The 16806-nt window shown below is 46.0% G+C and overlaps 1 protein-coding gene across 1 annotated transcript in view; it reads right to left on the bottom strand.

Moving 5' to 3' along the window:
• Positions 1-16806, bottom strand: part of LOC121291367 (parkin coregulated gene protein homolog) — a 982704-nt gene that overhangs the window by 888506 nt on the left and 77392 nt on the right. Inside the window, exon 2 of the mRNA XM_041212445.1 lies at positions 1378-1512. Within this exon, the coding sequence (XP_041068379.1) occupies positions 1378-1512 (135 nt within the window). The remainder of the gene's footprint in view (positions 1-1377; positions 1513-16806) is intronic.

Raw genomic sequence — 16806 nt, 5'->3', positions numbered from 1 at the left:
ACACTCTCACATTCTCACACTCTCACACTCTCACACTCTCACATTCTCACTCTCACTCTCACATTCTCACACTCTAATGATCATCTTTATTAGTGACTATTTTTTAAAATTATCGATTTATAGCTTTGACATTGCTTTATTTTTGTTCAGCAAGCTGTTTCCTTTGGTCAGACCTCCACGTTTTTTTGAAATTCATGTTGAATGTCGTGCTATATCTTATTTTTGCAAAATTTGCTCTCGCCCCCTTGAGTGAGAAAAGAGTGGAAATGTGGGCCCCTCCCCTCCACAGCCCACCACGCAAAATGTTGGAAAAGCCTTCTGTAAAGTGACTTGGGATTTCGTATCACCTTAAAGATACTACATAAATATAAGTTGTTGTTATGACTTGTATTATTTAACCGTATATTTTGTATGCAAGGTTAGCTGAATAAATTATGAATAGTGACATCCCAAAAGTCAATTATTCAAATTTGAATTTAGCATCTTTATGTATTTTATGGAAAATTGGGAAATGTTAGCTCTCATTAATTCCTGCTTCCGAAGAAATACATTGTCCACTTTATGATTTATTGCTTTGTGACTTTGCGAGCATTCCAAAACATGGAAGCTGCCTATTTCTCTAAAAGCTTTCTCAGTAATGAAATCTCTAATTTCCTAATCAGTTTAAGAATGCTCCAACGCAGTCCCCTGTCATGACACTTAGATATAAATTGTTGAGAGAAAATAAACTGAATTGGATTAATAAAAGGGATTTCTGTTATACCATTTTTTGTAAAAGCTGAATAACAGCATTAGAGGCTGGAACTAATCGATTCATTTCTAAACCAATTAACCTTTCACAAGGGAGAATGGAGGAGCCGCAATGATTTCAGACTGGAGGTCAGTCAGTGACAGGGACGTGACTGTCACTGATTACATTAGCAATCCGACATAGGAAGTAAGGAGCTGTAATATCGGTCCGAGCTTAATTTACATTCCACACTTGATTACAGATGGTACACAATTATGACCCAGCTATTTAGCTAATTAAAGGTTGCATTCAAAGATATGGCCTGCAGTGCAGGATGAAGTTATGACAATGAACTCAGGCTAACGGGTATCAGTTATCAATGATAGACTGGTTGGAACAGCTGAGTCTTGCAAATCCTCATAAAAATGGAAATAGATGGCTGGGTAAAAAGACTTTTTCAAAGAGCACTTCTGACCCTGTCATCTCACGGAGCACATAATTTAATCATTAGAATGGGGCAAAGCTGCCTCGTGGGTGTGTTTACAGTGCCATTTACTAAAATACTTAATCAAACTAATTGATGAGCAAAGTTAGTCCCTGGCAGGGAATGCTACTTGAATGCTGCATAAGTTAAAAATCACACAAACCTTCCAGATTATACGGTTTCCCTTTGTGTCGTGTTCCATAGCAACAGGAAAGTCACCCCTTTCGTAAAACTTTCGAAATGCTGTTGGTTTTCGATGCCTCTCTTTAAAAGCACCAGCTGCTTGAGGTCCAGCAACCTATCGGGGGAACAAGGGCAAGAGTTACTTCCGTGACGGTGTTTTAAAAAAGAAAGGGCTTGCATTTAAATAGCGCCTTTCATGATTTCAGGACGACCTGATTTTTGCCGAAAGACCATATTTGCCTTGGAAGTGTCGCTGCCACGGTAAAGGTAGAGAAGAGTCACTACATTCCAGAAGGAAACGGCGGGGGTACGTTTACACAAACAACTTCATTCTGGACCAAAACGAAAGCAAAATACTGAGGCTGATGGAAATCTGAAATAAAAACAGAGAATGCCGGAAATACTCAGGAGGTCTGGTGGCATCTGTTCTGAGGGAATCAGAGCTTATTGGAGGAATTTTCCCCCCTCCCCGCCCGCAGCCGGGTTTTGTGGCGGGCGAGGGCGGGAAATTTGGAGAGGGGCCAAAAATCGGACTCCCACCGGTGGGAAAACCGTTTGGGATTTTCCGCCCACCCCTTTCGTGGCGGCTGATGGTGAGTCAGGTATCCTGCTGATCAGTGTTGGGAACGCCACTCGCACATATGACCGTGGGCAGAATTCCCCGGTCGGCGAGTGGGGGTGGCTGGGCCTGCTCGCCAACGCGTAAAATGTCGGGCAAGTGTCCTGACATTCACCGCGCCGAACTGTCAAAGGCCGATTAAGGCCATTTAAATCATAATTAATTCAATTAACAGCGCTGCCCGTCCGGCCTTAAGGTCGGTCGGGCAGGTGAAGAGCCCAGGCGGACCTTGCATTTCTCATGAAACCTCATCCACGGGCGGGACGAGGTTTCATGAAGAGTTTTAAAAGTCAGTAAAAGTTTTAAAAATAATTCTTTCACATGTCCCAGCTCATGCGACCGTGTCACATGAGGGGACATGTTTTAAGAGTTTTTATTTCCCTTTATTTAAATGACACATGTCAAACTGATCTCCCTCAGGCACACCGCCCGCCCCCCCCCCCACCCCCGAGTACCACAGGGAGTGCTCGGCGCTTCCGGGCGAGCGTCATGCTGGGCGAGCGTTAATTGGCCCTCTCACGTAAGATGGCGGCGCGTCCCCGGTCGAGTTCGTGCCCACCCCTGCCCTCGCCCGACCACCGCCCCCCCCTCCCAAATGGGGGGAAATTTCTGCCCCATGTCATGAACGCTCATTAAATATACAACTCGAAGGAATCACCTTCCGCCTTCCAATCTTCAGACCAGTCTGGGAATGAGTGGCATGCATCGGTCAGCCCTCACTTCGCACGTGACTTTGAGGTGAGTGCAACATTCAGAGCCTGCCTGCAGCGCTGCAGCTCCGGTTTCTCAGCGATGGCAGTGTAACGCCACGCTGGGTGGGGGTGTAGGGTTGGTCTGCTCATGGTGGTTCCTCTGTACTTTGAGAGGACATCACTATGCAGCGGCTCTCAGGCAGGGCTGCACCCTCAGACAGAATCCAGCATTGTGGCCGGTGGGGCTGGGGGTGTGGGTGCGGTGGGATGGCACAGAGAGGAATGTGATAATGGAGAATGCAGGCACCCGTTAAGGAGGCACAACTGCTGCATATGTGACAGGTCGTCAATGAAAGCTTCTAATGTGCTTTCTCCAATTGGCATGGATAATGGGCCAAAGGGCATCCAGTCATTGTTCATGTGCAAATTAACCTTAAACAGTGTGCCAGATCAGAGATTGCAGGAGTGCCTTTGGTAAGATGGCGCATTGCATTAATCCATCAAAACCTCTTCCACCTCTGTGGGATTGAGATGTCAACTAGCAGGGTTTGCACCTTGGTCACCTAGATCTGTGAGTGTGCACCTCAGCTACAAGGCTGTATCAGTAACAAGTTAGTAGCACAGATACAGCACCAGGGCATGACAGTGGCTTTCTGTTAGCAAGTGGGAGCTTTACTATATTTGCCTAGGATTCAGTAATCTGTTGCATCTTTCAGCCCACAGAGTAAAGGAGAATTGAATAATGGAGCCTGGGCTCAATGCTGCTTTTTTGATGGTACAGATCCTATGGAGGAGGAAATAAGAGCCCAGATCTGTCTAGTGCAGCTTTGAGAGGAGATCCTGCCTGAGGTCCATGGTCCAGGGGAGACCCAGCAGGAACCAGAGGATGAGGAGGCCAGACCCATCCCACAGAGGTGACTTGTGTGAACAAAGGTCTACTCTAGAAGACTTTCCTAACTGGAGGTGAGCAAAAGACAATGCTGTGCACATCTGCACTTGTCCAGAGGTGTGGTGGATCATACCTGCCACATTCTGTAGGAGGATCTAATGCCCTGTGGACTAGGTGGACATCCCCTGCCTGTGGCCCTGAAGGTCACCACTGTGCTCAATTCTTTTTGCCCGTAGTTCATTCCAGGGATCTAAAGGGGACCTATGCAGCATCTCGCAGACCGCAGGAAATAAGGAGGTGACAGATGCCCTCTACAGTCAGGCTCATCACTATGTGAAGTTCACACTCGGTGAAGCTAGTCAGAATGCTAGATTTCATGGGTTTGCAGCTATCTCAGACTCCCTTAGAGTGTAGGATGCAATCGATTGCACACATATGGCTTTGAGGGTTCCATAGCAGCAGCCCTGATGTTCATTAACAGGGAAGGGCTCCACTCCCTGAACGTTCAACTGGTCTGCAGTCATCAGAAACACATCATGCACATTTGTGCCAAGTACCCTTGGAGTTGCCATGACCCATACATCCTGAGTCACTCCTGGGTGCCTCACATATTCAAAGGGCCTTAGCAATTGCAGGGCTGGCTGCTTGGGGATAAGGGGTACCCGCTCAAACAATGGCTCACAACACCTGCATGTTACCCTCAGAGGAGAGACACAATGTGGTGCATAGCTCCCCATGATCCATCATCGAGCAGACCACTGGCATCCTGAAGATGTGCTTCCAATGTTTGAACCACTCAGGTGGGGCTCTGCAGTATTCTCCACAGAGGGTGTCCCACATCACCCTCTGTTGTGCCCTTCGAAACCTTTCGCTTCTAAGGAGGGATCCCTTGCCAGAGGGAGATGTGGAGGAGGCTGAGAACTCTTGGGATGAGAAAAGCAGGAAGGGCAAGAAACTGAAGAGGGAGATGAGGGTCAGCTTCCACATCAGGATGCCATCGATGAAGCACCATGTGGAAGATGTGCCCGTGCCACACTGATAGCCACAAGATTCCAAGAGGAGTAAGGTGGAGGCAACAGGAAACAGGCACATTCCTCCTGCCCCTAAATGCCATGCCAATGCACTGAAAGGCCTTTACAACCAGTGACATTGTGAGCAGGTTCAGCATTTGGACTTGCACTTTCAACCCCCATGGTTCACCAGACTTTGGAAGAGTCAGTGAGGAACCCTGTATCTGTGCGCTCTGGGAAGAGAAATTCGGCACAACAGCATGAACGCTGTGCTAAAGGACTTGATGCAGTCGTCACCACCTCAATGAGAAGCTTCAGCGGTCAGTGAGATACATGCATGGTTGGAGAGATCATCATGGCTGCAGGTCTTGTGCTTTGGCACTCCCAATGAAGAGATACAGCTGCAGCTATCCCTCTGAAGGCTATTGAGCAGGCCTAACCCCTTGCTGTCTTGTCAGGAGTAATGGCTCCTAATGCATTTTGCAGAAACTTCAATAAAGAGTTTGAGACATCTCCCTGAGATAACACAAGGGCAGAGTGACTATCATGAGTCAGGCAGACATCACATGAATGTGTGGCTCACGAAGAGAGGCGATCACCGAATGGCAGCATGACTCACCCAGGCAACCAGAGGGTACATAGATGTATATGCATGACACTTTCGAATGACGAGACCATTCTCATGAACGGCAAATGTATTTACAAATGTGCATGATGCAAACGGTGATTGAAATGATATCAGAATTTCCCAATTTTTCTAATGCTAAAGCGACGCCTGGGTGCAGCCCTGACATCTGCAGCAGAGGTGAAGGCAGCGTGCTGACTGCCACGTCCTGATGTCTGTGACGACCTTGGCGGATGCCCTCTGGAGGCAGAGGCCTCAAGGGCCTCGGCCTGATAAGGATCTCCTGCTTAGGGGCAGATGCACCCTCCTCGGCCTGACCGGCTGGAGGGGATGGGGGTCACAGGCAGAGGGGATTTGGAGCAGCTGGACACCCTGGGAGTGTCCTGTGTGGAGGCCCGAGGGGTGTCCGGCAGACACTCATCCTCCCTGTGTGTGTGCCCTAGGACCTCTCCCTGACTCCTTGAGGAGAAGGGGCACATGGAGGGATGTTGAGGTGCCCATGCCCCCTCTTGCCTAGCCAGTGATGGATCCCACCAATGCCTATAGTGATGGAGAGAAGCTAGGACTTCCGATAAAAAATGCTCACATCTCGTCTACTTGAACTTTGAAAAATTCTCAGTAAAATTAATTATTTTGTCCTTCCAAACTTGAATTGCCTGGGGGGAGCATTTTGAGCTGGATGAAATAGTAGTGCTAATAAAGATGACAAATTCCGTGTATTACACAAGCTGTATATTACACAAAATTAAATTGTATTTGCTTAAGCACTTTTCCCTATAGAATATTGGTATCCATATCCTAACTACAGCTGGTGATGACAGTGTAGATTTATTATTGACGAAAACATGGTCAGCATACATGAGAAACGGTTAATTGAAAAGCAGAATATTGAGGATGCTGGAAACTTGAAATGAAAACAGAGAATGGTGAAAATATTCAGCAGGTCAGGCGACTTCCATAGAGACAGAAACAGTTCACTGACCTTTCATTTGATCAGGAAAAAGTTAGAGATGAAATAGGATTCGAGCAAGGGGTGGGTGGGACAAGGACGAAAGAAGATCTGTGACAGGGCGAAAGACAGGGGAGATTGAATGACAGAACAAAAGCAAAGAACTGCAGATGCTGGAAATCCAAAACAAAAACAGAAACAGAATTATCTGGAAAAACTCAGCAGGTCTGGCAGCATCGGTGGAGCACAGTTGACGTTTCGAGTCCTCATGACCCTTCAACAGAACTAAGTAAAAATAGGAAAGGGGTGAAATATAAGCTGGTTTAAGTGGGGGGCGGTGTTGGGACAAGAAGCCAGTGATAGATGGAGATAACCTTCACCCCACCCCACCCCTACCAGAGCTATCTGTACCTTGCTAAAGCTGTCCTGCATTCTACCCTTAATTAGCACATTCCTTTAGATAATATCACCACCTTCAACACCTCTTTGTCCTTTTGTCTGTGACATCTTTTGGTTATCTCCACCTATCACTGGCTTCTTGTCCCAACACCCCCCACCCCCCCACCCTTAAACCAGCTTATATTTCACCCCTTTCCTATTTTTACTTAGTTCTGTTGAAGGGTCATGATGACTCGAAACGTCAACTGTGCTCTCCTCCGCCGATGCTGTCAGACCTGCTGAGTTTTTGAATGACTGAACAGTTAGTTTTACAGGCCCAAAAGAAACAGTGATGGGGCAAGAAACAAAGAACTAAAAGATGTGCTTAGAACAGGCGTGCTGCTGTCTGAAAATGAAAATAAGAGAAAAATCAAGACATTCAAAGAATAAGAAAGAGAGCTGAGGGACAGATTTTGCAGTCTGAAATTGTTGAACTCAATGTTGAATCTGGAAGGCCGTAAAGTGCCAAGTCAAAAGATGAGGTTTTGTCCCTCAAGCTTGCGTTGAGCTTCACTGGGACAGTGCAGCAGGCCAAGGACAGAGATGTCAGTGTGAAAAAATAGATAATGGGTTTACTTTTGAAAAGTCAGACTCATGGAACAATACAAGACAGAAGGAGGCCATTTGGCCCATTGCGCCCATGTGGGCTCTTTGAAAGAGCTATCCAATTCATGCCATTCCCAATCAAGTTACTCCATCAACTGGCTAATAATTATACCAAATTTGTATCATAAGTGGAGTTCATTCAGAGGAGTACATGCTATTGCAATCTGCAATAGCTGAGAGCAACATTTACACAGACAATCATAAAATTCTGCAGCAGTATTCTCCGCTCCAAAGCATGAATAATTGAAGAGTTAGCCATTCTTCCAGTCTTCCCACGTCTTTCAAACCAGAAATGCAACAGTGGCTGAACAGCGGTCTCCAGAATCCTATTTCAGCTCACCGGGGAGGGGGGTAACCGTATCACTAAAACCTCCACGGGCAGCCTTGCAACCCAAGCTTGTGGATGTACTGAGAACTTGCTGATGGGTTCTCTTTCTAATTAGAAACTGAGTAACTGTCGCAGTGAGTGTGGCACCGCTGAATTGCACAGTATGCTTGAGTCTTGCTTCCAAATGGTTTTAGTGCTTGGGAGCCTATTTATAAAGGAATTTTAAAGAGCTCAATGAATTATACAAAACTCCAGAGCTTGGCCACCTTTGCTAAAATATTAAAGCTGGGCTAAGGCTATAAGAATATATTTTCTGAAAGTAATGACTGGGCCATATGACTGTTTAAAGAATTGTGCCAAAATTAATGCGTTATCAGCGGTACACTGTGATGTACACAGATGTGACGCACCACCATTCTACCTTTCCAAATCAAAAGTAAGGACTCTGCTATCATTACTTATCTAGACTGGGCAGAATATTAAGAACAAGCAGCATGCTGGCTCGTGCTTTGAGCAACAATTCGCTGAATTCCTTTCAGCGAGAGCCCGACTAGTTTGTGGATGGGGCAAGGATCGCCTCTTTCAAGAAACAGGTACTGCAAAGAATTATCAGGCTAGAGCGATATGGAGGTGAGGGGGTCATGGATGATAGAGGGTTTTTGGAGAGGAAATTTCCAGATTTTTCTTGCCCCCCCCCCCCCCCCCCCCCCAGATTGGCCTGCACTTTGAGCATGGTTTTCTGCCTCCCCTAGGAGATCGCCTGAGATGGGATTTTCCCACCCCGCTCACTTCTGGGACCGCCCAATCCCACCGAAAGTCAATGGGCTTTCGACTGGGCCACTGAATCTCCCGCTATTGTCGGAATGTTTGTCGGGCTTGACGGCAATAGAAGGTTCACACAGCGAGTGATTAAGGTGAGGGATGCACTGCCTGATAGTGTGGTGGTGGAATTCAAAAGGGAGTTAGACTGTTATATGAAAAGGGAGAACGTGCAGGGTTAGGGGGAGAAGCTGGGAGAGCGGCAGTAAGTGAATTGCTCACTCGGAGAGCAGGTGCGGACGCAATGGGCCGAATGGCCTCCTTCTGCACTGCAACAACTCTGTGATTCAGAAACTGCAGGGAAGGATGATACCACTCCAAATGGGAGTTTGAGTTGACCCACATCCTTGCTTGGTTTGAACGTGTCCTTCTCTTTGTCACACTTGTGACAAAGACGATTGTGCTCAGCTGTCCCTCGAATGTTTACATATCAATTCAAGCACATTGGGCAGAGTTTTTAGAGGTTGGCGGGCAGGCGAGCGCCCGACCCGATTGGACGTGAAGAGGCGCGGAATGACGTTGGGCGGGTGCCCCATCATCTTCTCCCACTCGCACGGTATTTCAGTCGGCGGGCGCACGCAAAAGTCGGAAGCCCGCCCACCGACAATTAAGAGGCCTACTAAGGCCATTATAGCTGTCGTTGCCTCCGATTTGTCGTGGTCCGTCCAACCTTACGGTTGGTGGGCGGACAAATCGGCCGGTGGGGGGGTGGGGTTTGGGGGGGCCGTGGTGGGCGGGGCGGACTTTGCATGTTTCATGAGACCTCATCCACGGGCGGGGATGAGGCTTCCGTTGTTACATTTTTTTAAAAATTAAAATCTATGGACAGCATTTATATCATGTATTTGTTCATGTGACTGATGGTGACGCTGAAATATTTTTTTCCTGACCTTACAAACTTTAACTGTTTTTCAAGCCTTTAGCTCCCTGGGGCAGCTCTCTGGCTTCAGGGAGCTTTCATTCAGCGCTTGCCTGCGCCCGCCCTGCTCCTGCCACTGCTCCTCCTCCCCCCCACTCCCCCCACCACCACCACCCCCCCCACCCTGGCAGGGTTGGGCATTTCAGCGCGGGCTTCACGCTGGCTGGCTACCGTTAATTGGCCAGCCAGCGTGAAATTGCGGTCGGGGGGCCAATCGCAGTCGGCAGTCCGTTCCCCCGGCCAATCCCGGACCTGCCGATTGCACTTGCCCATCAACTTAAACATTCTGCCCAGGTTCACTTTTTCCAGACATTCACTTCCGAAGAGATCGAGTGAGCATTTCAGTTCTCCCACTCTGAACAGCACAAAAAGGACAGTGAAGGCTCAGAAGACGGTGTTAATGGTGCTTTCCACCCGCTGGCTCCTCAAAAAAAAATGATCTAGACCAGAGAGGAAATCCATATTGGACCATGTCATCAGGGATCACACCGCGCACCAAGGGAAATGAACCGTGCTGGTCTGAATTTGTCCACGGAGCATTTTTTGCATCAGTTCACCGATTCAGTTCACTCGTAGATCGGCGAAGCCTTAGAATCATTATTCACTCTCTTAATTAAAATGGGCCATCACTCACCCACCCGTTCTCATTGTTTTTTCTATGCAGCTAGTCTAGTGGAACGAGGGTTGCTCTTTTTTAATTGCTAAGTTCATGTATTCAACAGTATATTAAAATGAGATATCAAGCGATGAAAGAAAATCCCATGGGAAACCTGATCTTAATATTTATTGGAAAAGCTCTGAAGAAGGGTCATATGGACTCAAAACGTTAACTCTGTTTCTCTCTCCGCAGATGCTGCCAGACCCGCTGAGTTTTTCCAGCATTTTCTGTTTTTGGTTCAGATTTCCGGCATCCGCAGTATTTTGCTTTTATCTTAATATTTATTTCTCGGTATAAACTCTGCTGGCTGATCCCTTAAAATCAGTGGTGCAAAAATCAGCTTGCGTTCATGCTACTGATTGCTGACTAGGGTTCTGCTGGGTGTTGGGTGAGGACAAAATCAGACTAGACTATAATGACCCGGCACTCACATATTGAGATTGGACATTGGAACAGGAAGAGACTATTTTTCCCCCTGGAGTACGTTCTGCCATTCAATATCATGGCTGATCTGTGTGACCATATACCTGCCTTTTCCTCATATCTTTGGCTGATAAACACTCAACAATTTCAGAAGAGAGTTCCAAACTTCTACCACCCTTTGGGTGCAAATTAATGCCTTCCCCCAATGTAAGTTTGGAGGCAGGGGGGTCATTTAATTGGATGGGAGGGTGACAGATGTGGACCCCGCCATCTTCCTGCCTCTGACCAGATTAATTCGGGTACGGAATGGTTCATGGGTGGTCTTCCTGCCTTCCAGCCCCACTGCCAATTGAGGCCTTTAGTAGGAAATCCTGGCACCACTGACATTAGCCCAGCGGCGGGAGGGGAATCACTGTGCAGGGAGCCCCAAAAGCAAATCCTATTGGGTTTGCTTGCAGGCTTCCAGGGAGGGGAGCTCATTGTCAGACACTGAGTACCTGACCAAGAGACCTTGGGAAAGGGCAGAAGGGGAGCGCAGTTGAGAACCACCTTCCCCCCCCCAACCCCCATCTCGCCCTTGCTGCCAACCAGCCCCTCCCCATGACACACCTTCTGTCTTGGGTGCCCAACTTTGGAGGAATTAGATAAGCGACACTTCGCCATGGAGGTGTTGTTGGCAAGATGTTGGGAGCGGGGTGGAGGGGGTTGCTGCCCATACCGTGGGAGCTGGGTGGGGGTGCATGCTGGAAAGACCATGGGAGCGGGGTGGAGGGGGTTGCTGCCCATACTGTGGGAGCTGGGTTGAGGAACACCCACTGGACAGCCTCATTCTGTAACTATCAACCTGCTGCAGCCGACACATGCGCAGACACAAAGTCTGCCAGGAAGGATGAATCCCTGGACAAAACGCATCTCAGGAAGGCCTGACAAAAGGTCAAAAGGACACAGGACAAAATGCCGATTTACGATATAATCCCGGGAAAATCCAGATGGTTGGTCACCCTGCTCGCGTCATCACCTACCCGCGACCTATAGGCCCCACAGAGATCCTGGGTCTCAGGTGGGTGCATTACCGGCAGGAGCCACCGCCTCCCCCAATGGCGCTGCCGAGCAATACACAGACACTGGCCTCTGACTGGCAACAGCTCTTGTGGGGGGCAGATTTCCACCTTCAGGGCCCTTGATCCTGGGGAAAACTTGCTACTGCCCAGTTACACGCTTAAGTGGCGGGCCTTCCCTAAAGTGGGTGACGTGGGGGTCTCGCTGGCTGTCCAGCCGGCAGTCGAAGCTCCCACCTCAAGCATTGAACTCTGCCCTTCATTTGTAGAAGTATTTAATTTCATTTCTGAAAAGTCTAGCTCTAATTTTTAGGCTATGCCCCCACCCCCCAAGTCCTAGATTCCACAAGTAGCTAGGCAATGTAGCGGAGTGCTGTCACTATCCAGTGAGTTTATCCCTGCCTCAACAGCAAAGAGAGGAGAAAAATATAAAAGCACTCTGAGTTCTTGCATTCACAACACATCAAAGGAAAGACCTTTTCCTGAATTCTGCATACCAGAATAGGAGCAACACAAAGACTCGCATTACTAATGTACTAATGGTAAAGGCCATAACCTCCTTCCCTTATAACTTACTGGTATTTGTATCAATCTGCTGCATTGTGTTATTTGTCAGAATAATGGAACTGGCACTGCAATTAAACAAAATATAATTTAAAGCATTAGCTTGCAATCATTTAAAATTGGTTAGGTCATAATACTTTTAAAGCACGAAGAAAGTGACTATGCAGCACAGGAATTAAAAACATTTGCGGATTCTCTATTCAAATGATAGAAAAAAAATGAATGTACAAATATATAAAAATCGGCTTTTTAATGGATAAAAGAAATCTATGTTACCAGTGCATTCTTTTGCTTCTCAACATAAGCAGGTCTTATTTCCCTGCAGGTTATTGACTGCACAGGGGGCTTGGAGCCAAAATCACCTTAGTTCCTGCATCTTGGCAAATTAATGCTCTATAATACACCCTTAATTAGCTACAAGAAAGGTCTTTGAATTCTAGCAGCTACAGACACAACATGCGATAATACAACCTCAAATCTATTGTATGAAGATTCCTCTTTTGTAACTCCAGGGAAAACTGTGATAAAATTGCATTGCTTTAGTTTGCAAAAATACAAATGGAGTTTTACTTCCTCGGCTCAAAGAAGTAAAGCTACATTTTATCTAAACAAATGTAAAGCAATATTCTCTCAGACATAAAAATTGCTTACAAAAATTATATATGAAGGAAGTGACATAACTTAGCATTCTGCTTCAGCTTTGCTGAACTATTGGAAACTTTAGCTTATTTATTACTTCTTCAATGGCTCAGACTGCACACCAGTGAAAATTTAATTCAGCAGAAGCAACAGAGCACGGGAGATTGTTTATATATATCAATAATGTGTTAAAAATCTTTCCATGTGCTATGTCACACATTTTCTATTTGTTCCCATTGTAAACTCTTTGTATTTATAATGGTATCTGGCTATGTAAACGTGTCACACGGTAGTTGCGAACTCTTTCCACTGGTGGCACTGTAAGCTGTTAGTTTTACATTTCCGATCGACACAACTTGTATTACTCCAACCAATTCTATCCTCTGCTTCTTGTTTTGCCTTATGTTTTTATGATTTCACTATAAATAATAATATTAAGTTAAAGTATTACCATATAAAAATAAGAATGAAAGGTATAACTTTAAACTGGGGACTGAATTACACTGATATAAATTGGTATAATTATCGTGCTCTTTAACGCAATTTTATTTTATGACATGGTCTTAAACTCCCTGTAGTAATCTGATGTGTAATATACCTTTAAGATGAATGTTGTAACGGAAGATCAAATGATCTTGGTGTCCAATAGCTGAGTAGCGTGGGCTACCTCTGTAGTCAGTAGTCTTGAGTTAGAGTCTGAAGTGTAAAGGCAGAGTATTGAGTTGTAAGCACACAAGTGTAACTGCTGAGTCCCTTTTGTAAATAAACACCATGTGTTTCTTCTAAGACCGACCCACTGATCTTCTCTGTCTTTGGTACCAATTCAGTCATCCCAAAACAAGCATACAACACAGATCCTCAAGCCCAACAAACCAGGGAAAGGATCCAGCACTCCCTATGTGCAATGCCAAAGGCAACCAACTAGCAAAATATCAAATATTGCATGCAATTTCTAAAGCATCATGCTTCTTCGGCATCACATTTCAGATGGTACACCTCACTGTATCCTCTAAGAACACATTAGCTCATTCAGCCCCTCCAACCTATTCCTCATTTCAATTAGATCATGACAGATCTGTACCTCAAATCTATTTATTCACCCTTGTTGCATATCCTTTGATGAACATGCTGAACAGAAATCTATTGATCTCAGTCTTGAGAATCTGATTTGACCCAGTATCCACAGCATTGCTAGGGAGAGACTTCCAGATTTCCACTACTCTGTGTGACAGGCTCTCTGCACTCCTCCAATTCAGGTCCCTTTCCTACCTGCGATTTTCATTGCCCCACCATCAGCTGCCTAGGCCCCAGTTCTGGAATTTACTCCCCACACCTCTCCACCTCGATCTCCTTTAAAACATACATGCAAGCATATGAGTTAGGAGCAGGGGTACACCATTTGGCTCCTGAAGCTTGCTCCACCACTTGATAAGATCATGGCTAATCTAATTTTGGCCTCAACTCTACTTCCCTGTCTGACCCCTATACCATTTGACTCCCTTGGTATAAAACACTTCTCAAAACCTAAAACAAAAACAGAATTACCTGGAAAAACTCAGCAGGTCTGGCAGCATTGGCGGAGAAGAAAAGAGTTGACGTTTCGAGTCCTCATGACCCTTCAACAGAACTGAGTGAATATTAGGAGAGGGGTGAAATATAAGCTGGTTTAAGGTGCTGGGAGGGGGTGGTGGGGGTGGGGAGAGAGAAGTTGGGGGGCGGGTGGTGAGATTGTAGGGACAAGCAAGCAGTCATAGGAGCAGATAATCAACAGATGTCACAGACAAAGGAACAAAGAGGTGTTGAAGGTGGTGATATTATCTAAACAAATGTGCTAATTAAGAATGGATAGCAGGGCACTCAAGGTGCAGCTCTAGTGGGGGTGGGGTGGAAAGACTAGCAGGGCATACAAGATTTAAAAATAATGGAAATAGGTGGGAAAAGAAAAATCTATATAAATTATTAGAAAAAACAAAAGGAAGGGGGAAGAAATGGAAAGGGGGTGGGGATGGAGGAGGGAGTTCAAGATCTAAAGATGTTGAATTCAATATTCAGTCCGGAAAGCTGTAAAGTGCCTAGTCGGAAGATGAGGTGCTGTTCCTCCAGTTTGCGTTGGGCTTCACTGGAACAATGCAGCAAGCCAAGGACAGACGTGTGGGCAAGAGAGCAGGGTGGAGTGTTAAAATGGCAAGCGACAGGAAGGTTTGGGTCTTTCTTGCGGACAGACCGCAGGTGTTCTGCAAAGTGGTCGCCCAGTTTACGTTTGGTCTCTCCAATGTAGAGGAGACCGCATTGGGAGCAAGGAATGCAGTAGACTAAGTTGGGGGAAATGCAAGTGAAATGCTGCTTCACTTGAAAGGAATGTTTGGGCCCTTGGACGGTGAGGAGAGAGGAAGTGAAGGGGCAGGTGTTGCATCTTTTGTATGGGCATGGGGAGGTGCCATAGGTAGGGGTTGATGAGTAGGGGGTGATGGAGGAGTGGACCAGGGTATCCCGGAGGGAACGATCCCTACGGAATACCGCCAGGGGGTGAAGGGAAGATGTGTTTGGTGGTGGCATCATGCTGGAGTTGGCGGAAATGGCGGAGGATGATCCTTTGAATGCGGAGGCTGGTGGGGTGATAAGTGAGGACAAGGGGGACCCTATCACCCTATCATGTTTCTGGGAGGGAGGAGAAGACGTGAGGGCGGATGCACGGGAGATGGGCTGGACACGGTTGAGGGCCCTGTCAACGAAATTTCACCCCTCTCCTAATATTCACTCAGTTCTGTTGAAGGGTCATGAGGACTCAAAACGTCAACTCTTTTCTTCTCTGCCGATGCTGCCAGACCTGCTGAGTTTTTCCAGGTAATTCTGTTTTTGTTTTGGATTTCCAGCATCCGCAGTTTCTTGTTTTTTACTTCTCAAAACCTACTTATTTAACCAAGTTTTTGATTGGCTGTCCTTATACCGCTCAATGTCAAATATTGTTCTGTAACACACTTGTGGTGTATCTTGGGATGTTTTATTTTGTTGAAGCTGTTATATATACCCTTATTGTTGAGTTACTTCCTGATTCTCTCCTGAATGGCTCAGTTCCACTTTTAAGGTTATATCTTCTTTTTCTGGATTTCTCCATCAGAAGGAAGAGTTTTTCTGTGGGTCTGTGCTGATGATGGTAGTTACCATTTCAAACACCTCAACTAGGTTACTCTTCAACTGTGTAAACTCCAGGGAATATAAAACATGTTTATGCAACCTTTCCTTATAATTTAATCCTTTAAAACCTGACTTTATTTTGGTGCATTTGCACGGTGACCCTTCCGAGGCCAATATTTCCTACCAGACTTACTATAATATCACTGAAGATCTGCTAGTCTAAACAAAAGTCTTGCATGCAGCACATAATTTGGACTTTGTGACAGATCTAAGAGAATGAAGGAAGTCGTTTCCTGCTGATTTTTCTGTCCTCGGGGAGAGTAAACACCTGCTAACCTTACGTGGAAACAATGACCCCCTAATTAACTGCAGGGCATTCCTAAGAATAATTTGCCTCTAATTGGCCTGATACATTTGCTAACAACGAGGTTTAGAGAGACAGACCAGATGACGCGGCCACACCTTCGTGGCAGATTAATACCATTTGCTATGTGTAGCCAAATACTCATGTCCTTACAGCACATCCCCCCCACTTACTGTCAGTAGCGGAAAAGAAGATCTAATAATGAAGAGATAAAAATGTTCATCCATTTAATTTCATCAGCCAGGAGGGATAATGTTGGAAGAAGTCCCTGATCTTCTTCGAATGGTACCAGGGAATTTTTTTAAAGTATTCACTTGAAGAGTAGGAGTCTCATTGTAATACTTTGTCTGTAAAGGCAGTACTGCCCAAAATGCTGAGCATTCTGCCTACGTGTCAGCCCTTTACATGCCGCTTCGATCCATAGCCCCTGAACAGAGGTGGAAGTGCTACTAGCTGACCCAACATGATGCCTGTAATCCTGCAGTGGAACTGAGCTAAGCTGGCAAGTACAGAGTCATATTCTACAAGCTACTTGCTGAATATGTGGTTAAATAGACTGGGTTAATAAAGCAGTCTCATTTTATGATCAATGTTACTTTTACTAATATTGAATTCACTGCAATCACTCAAAATTTAATAATTTGATAATGTAAGTGTTGTTTCACTATAGCCAC

This window comes from Carcharodon carcharias, chromosome 19, assembly GCF_017639515.1.
Source record: "Carcharodon carcharias isolate sCarCar2 chromosome 19, sCarCar2.pri, whole genome shotgun sequence".
Taxonomy (NCBI): domain Eukaryota; kingdom Metazoa; phylum Chordata; class Chondrichthyes; order Lamniformes; family Lamnidae; genus Carcharodon; species Carcharodon carcharias.
The sequence above is the reverse complement of the archived record's forward strand: the minus strand, read 5'-3'. Positions and strand labels throughout refer to the sequence as shown.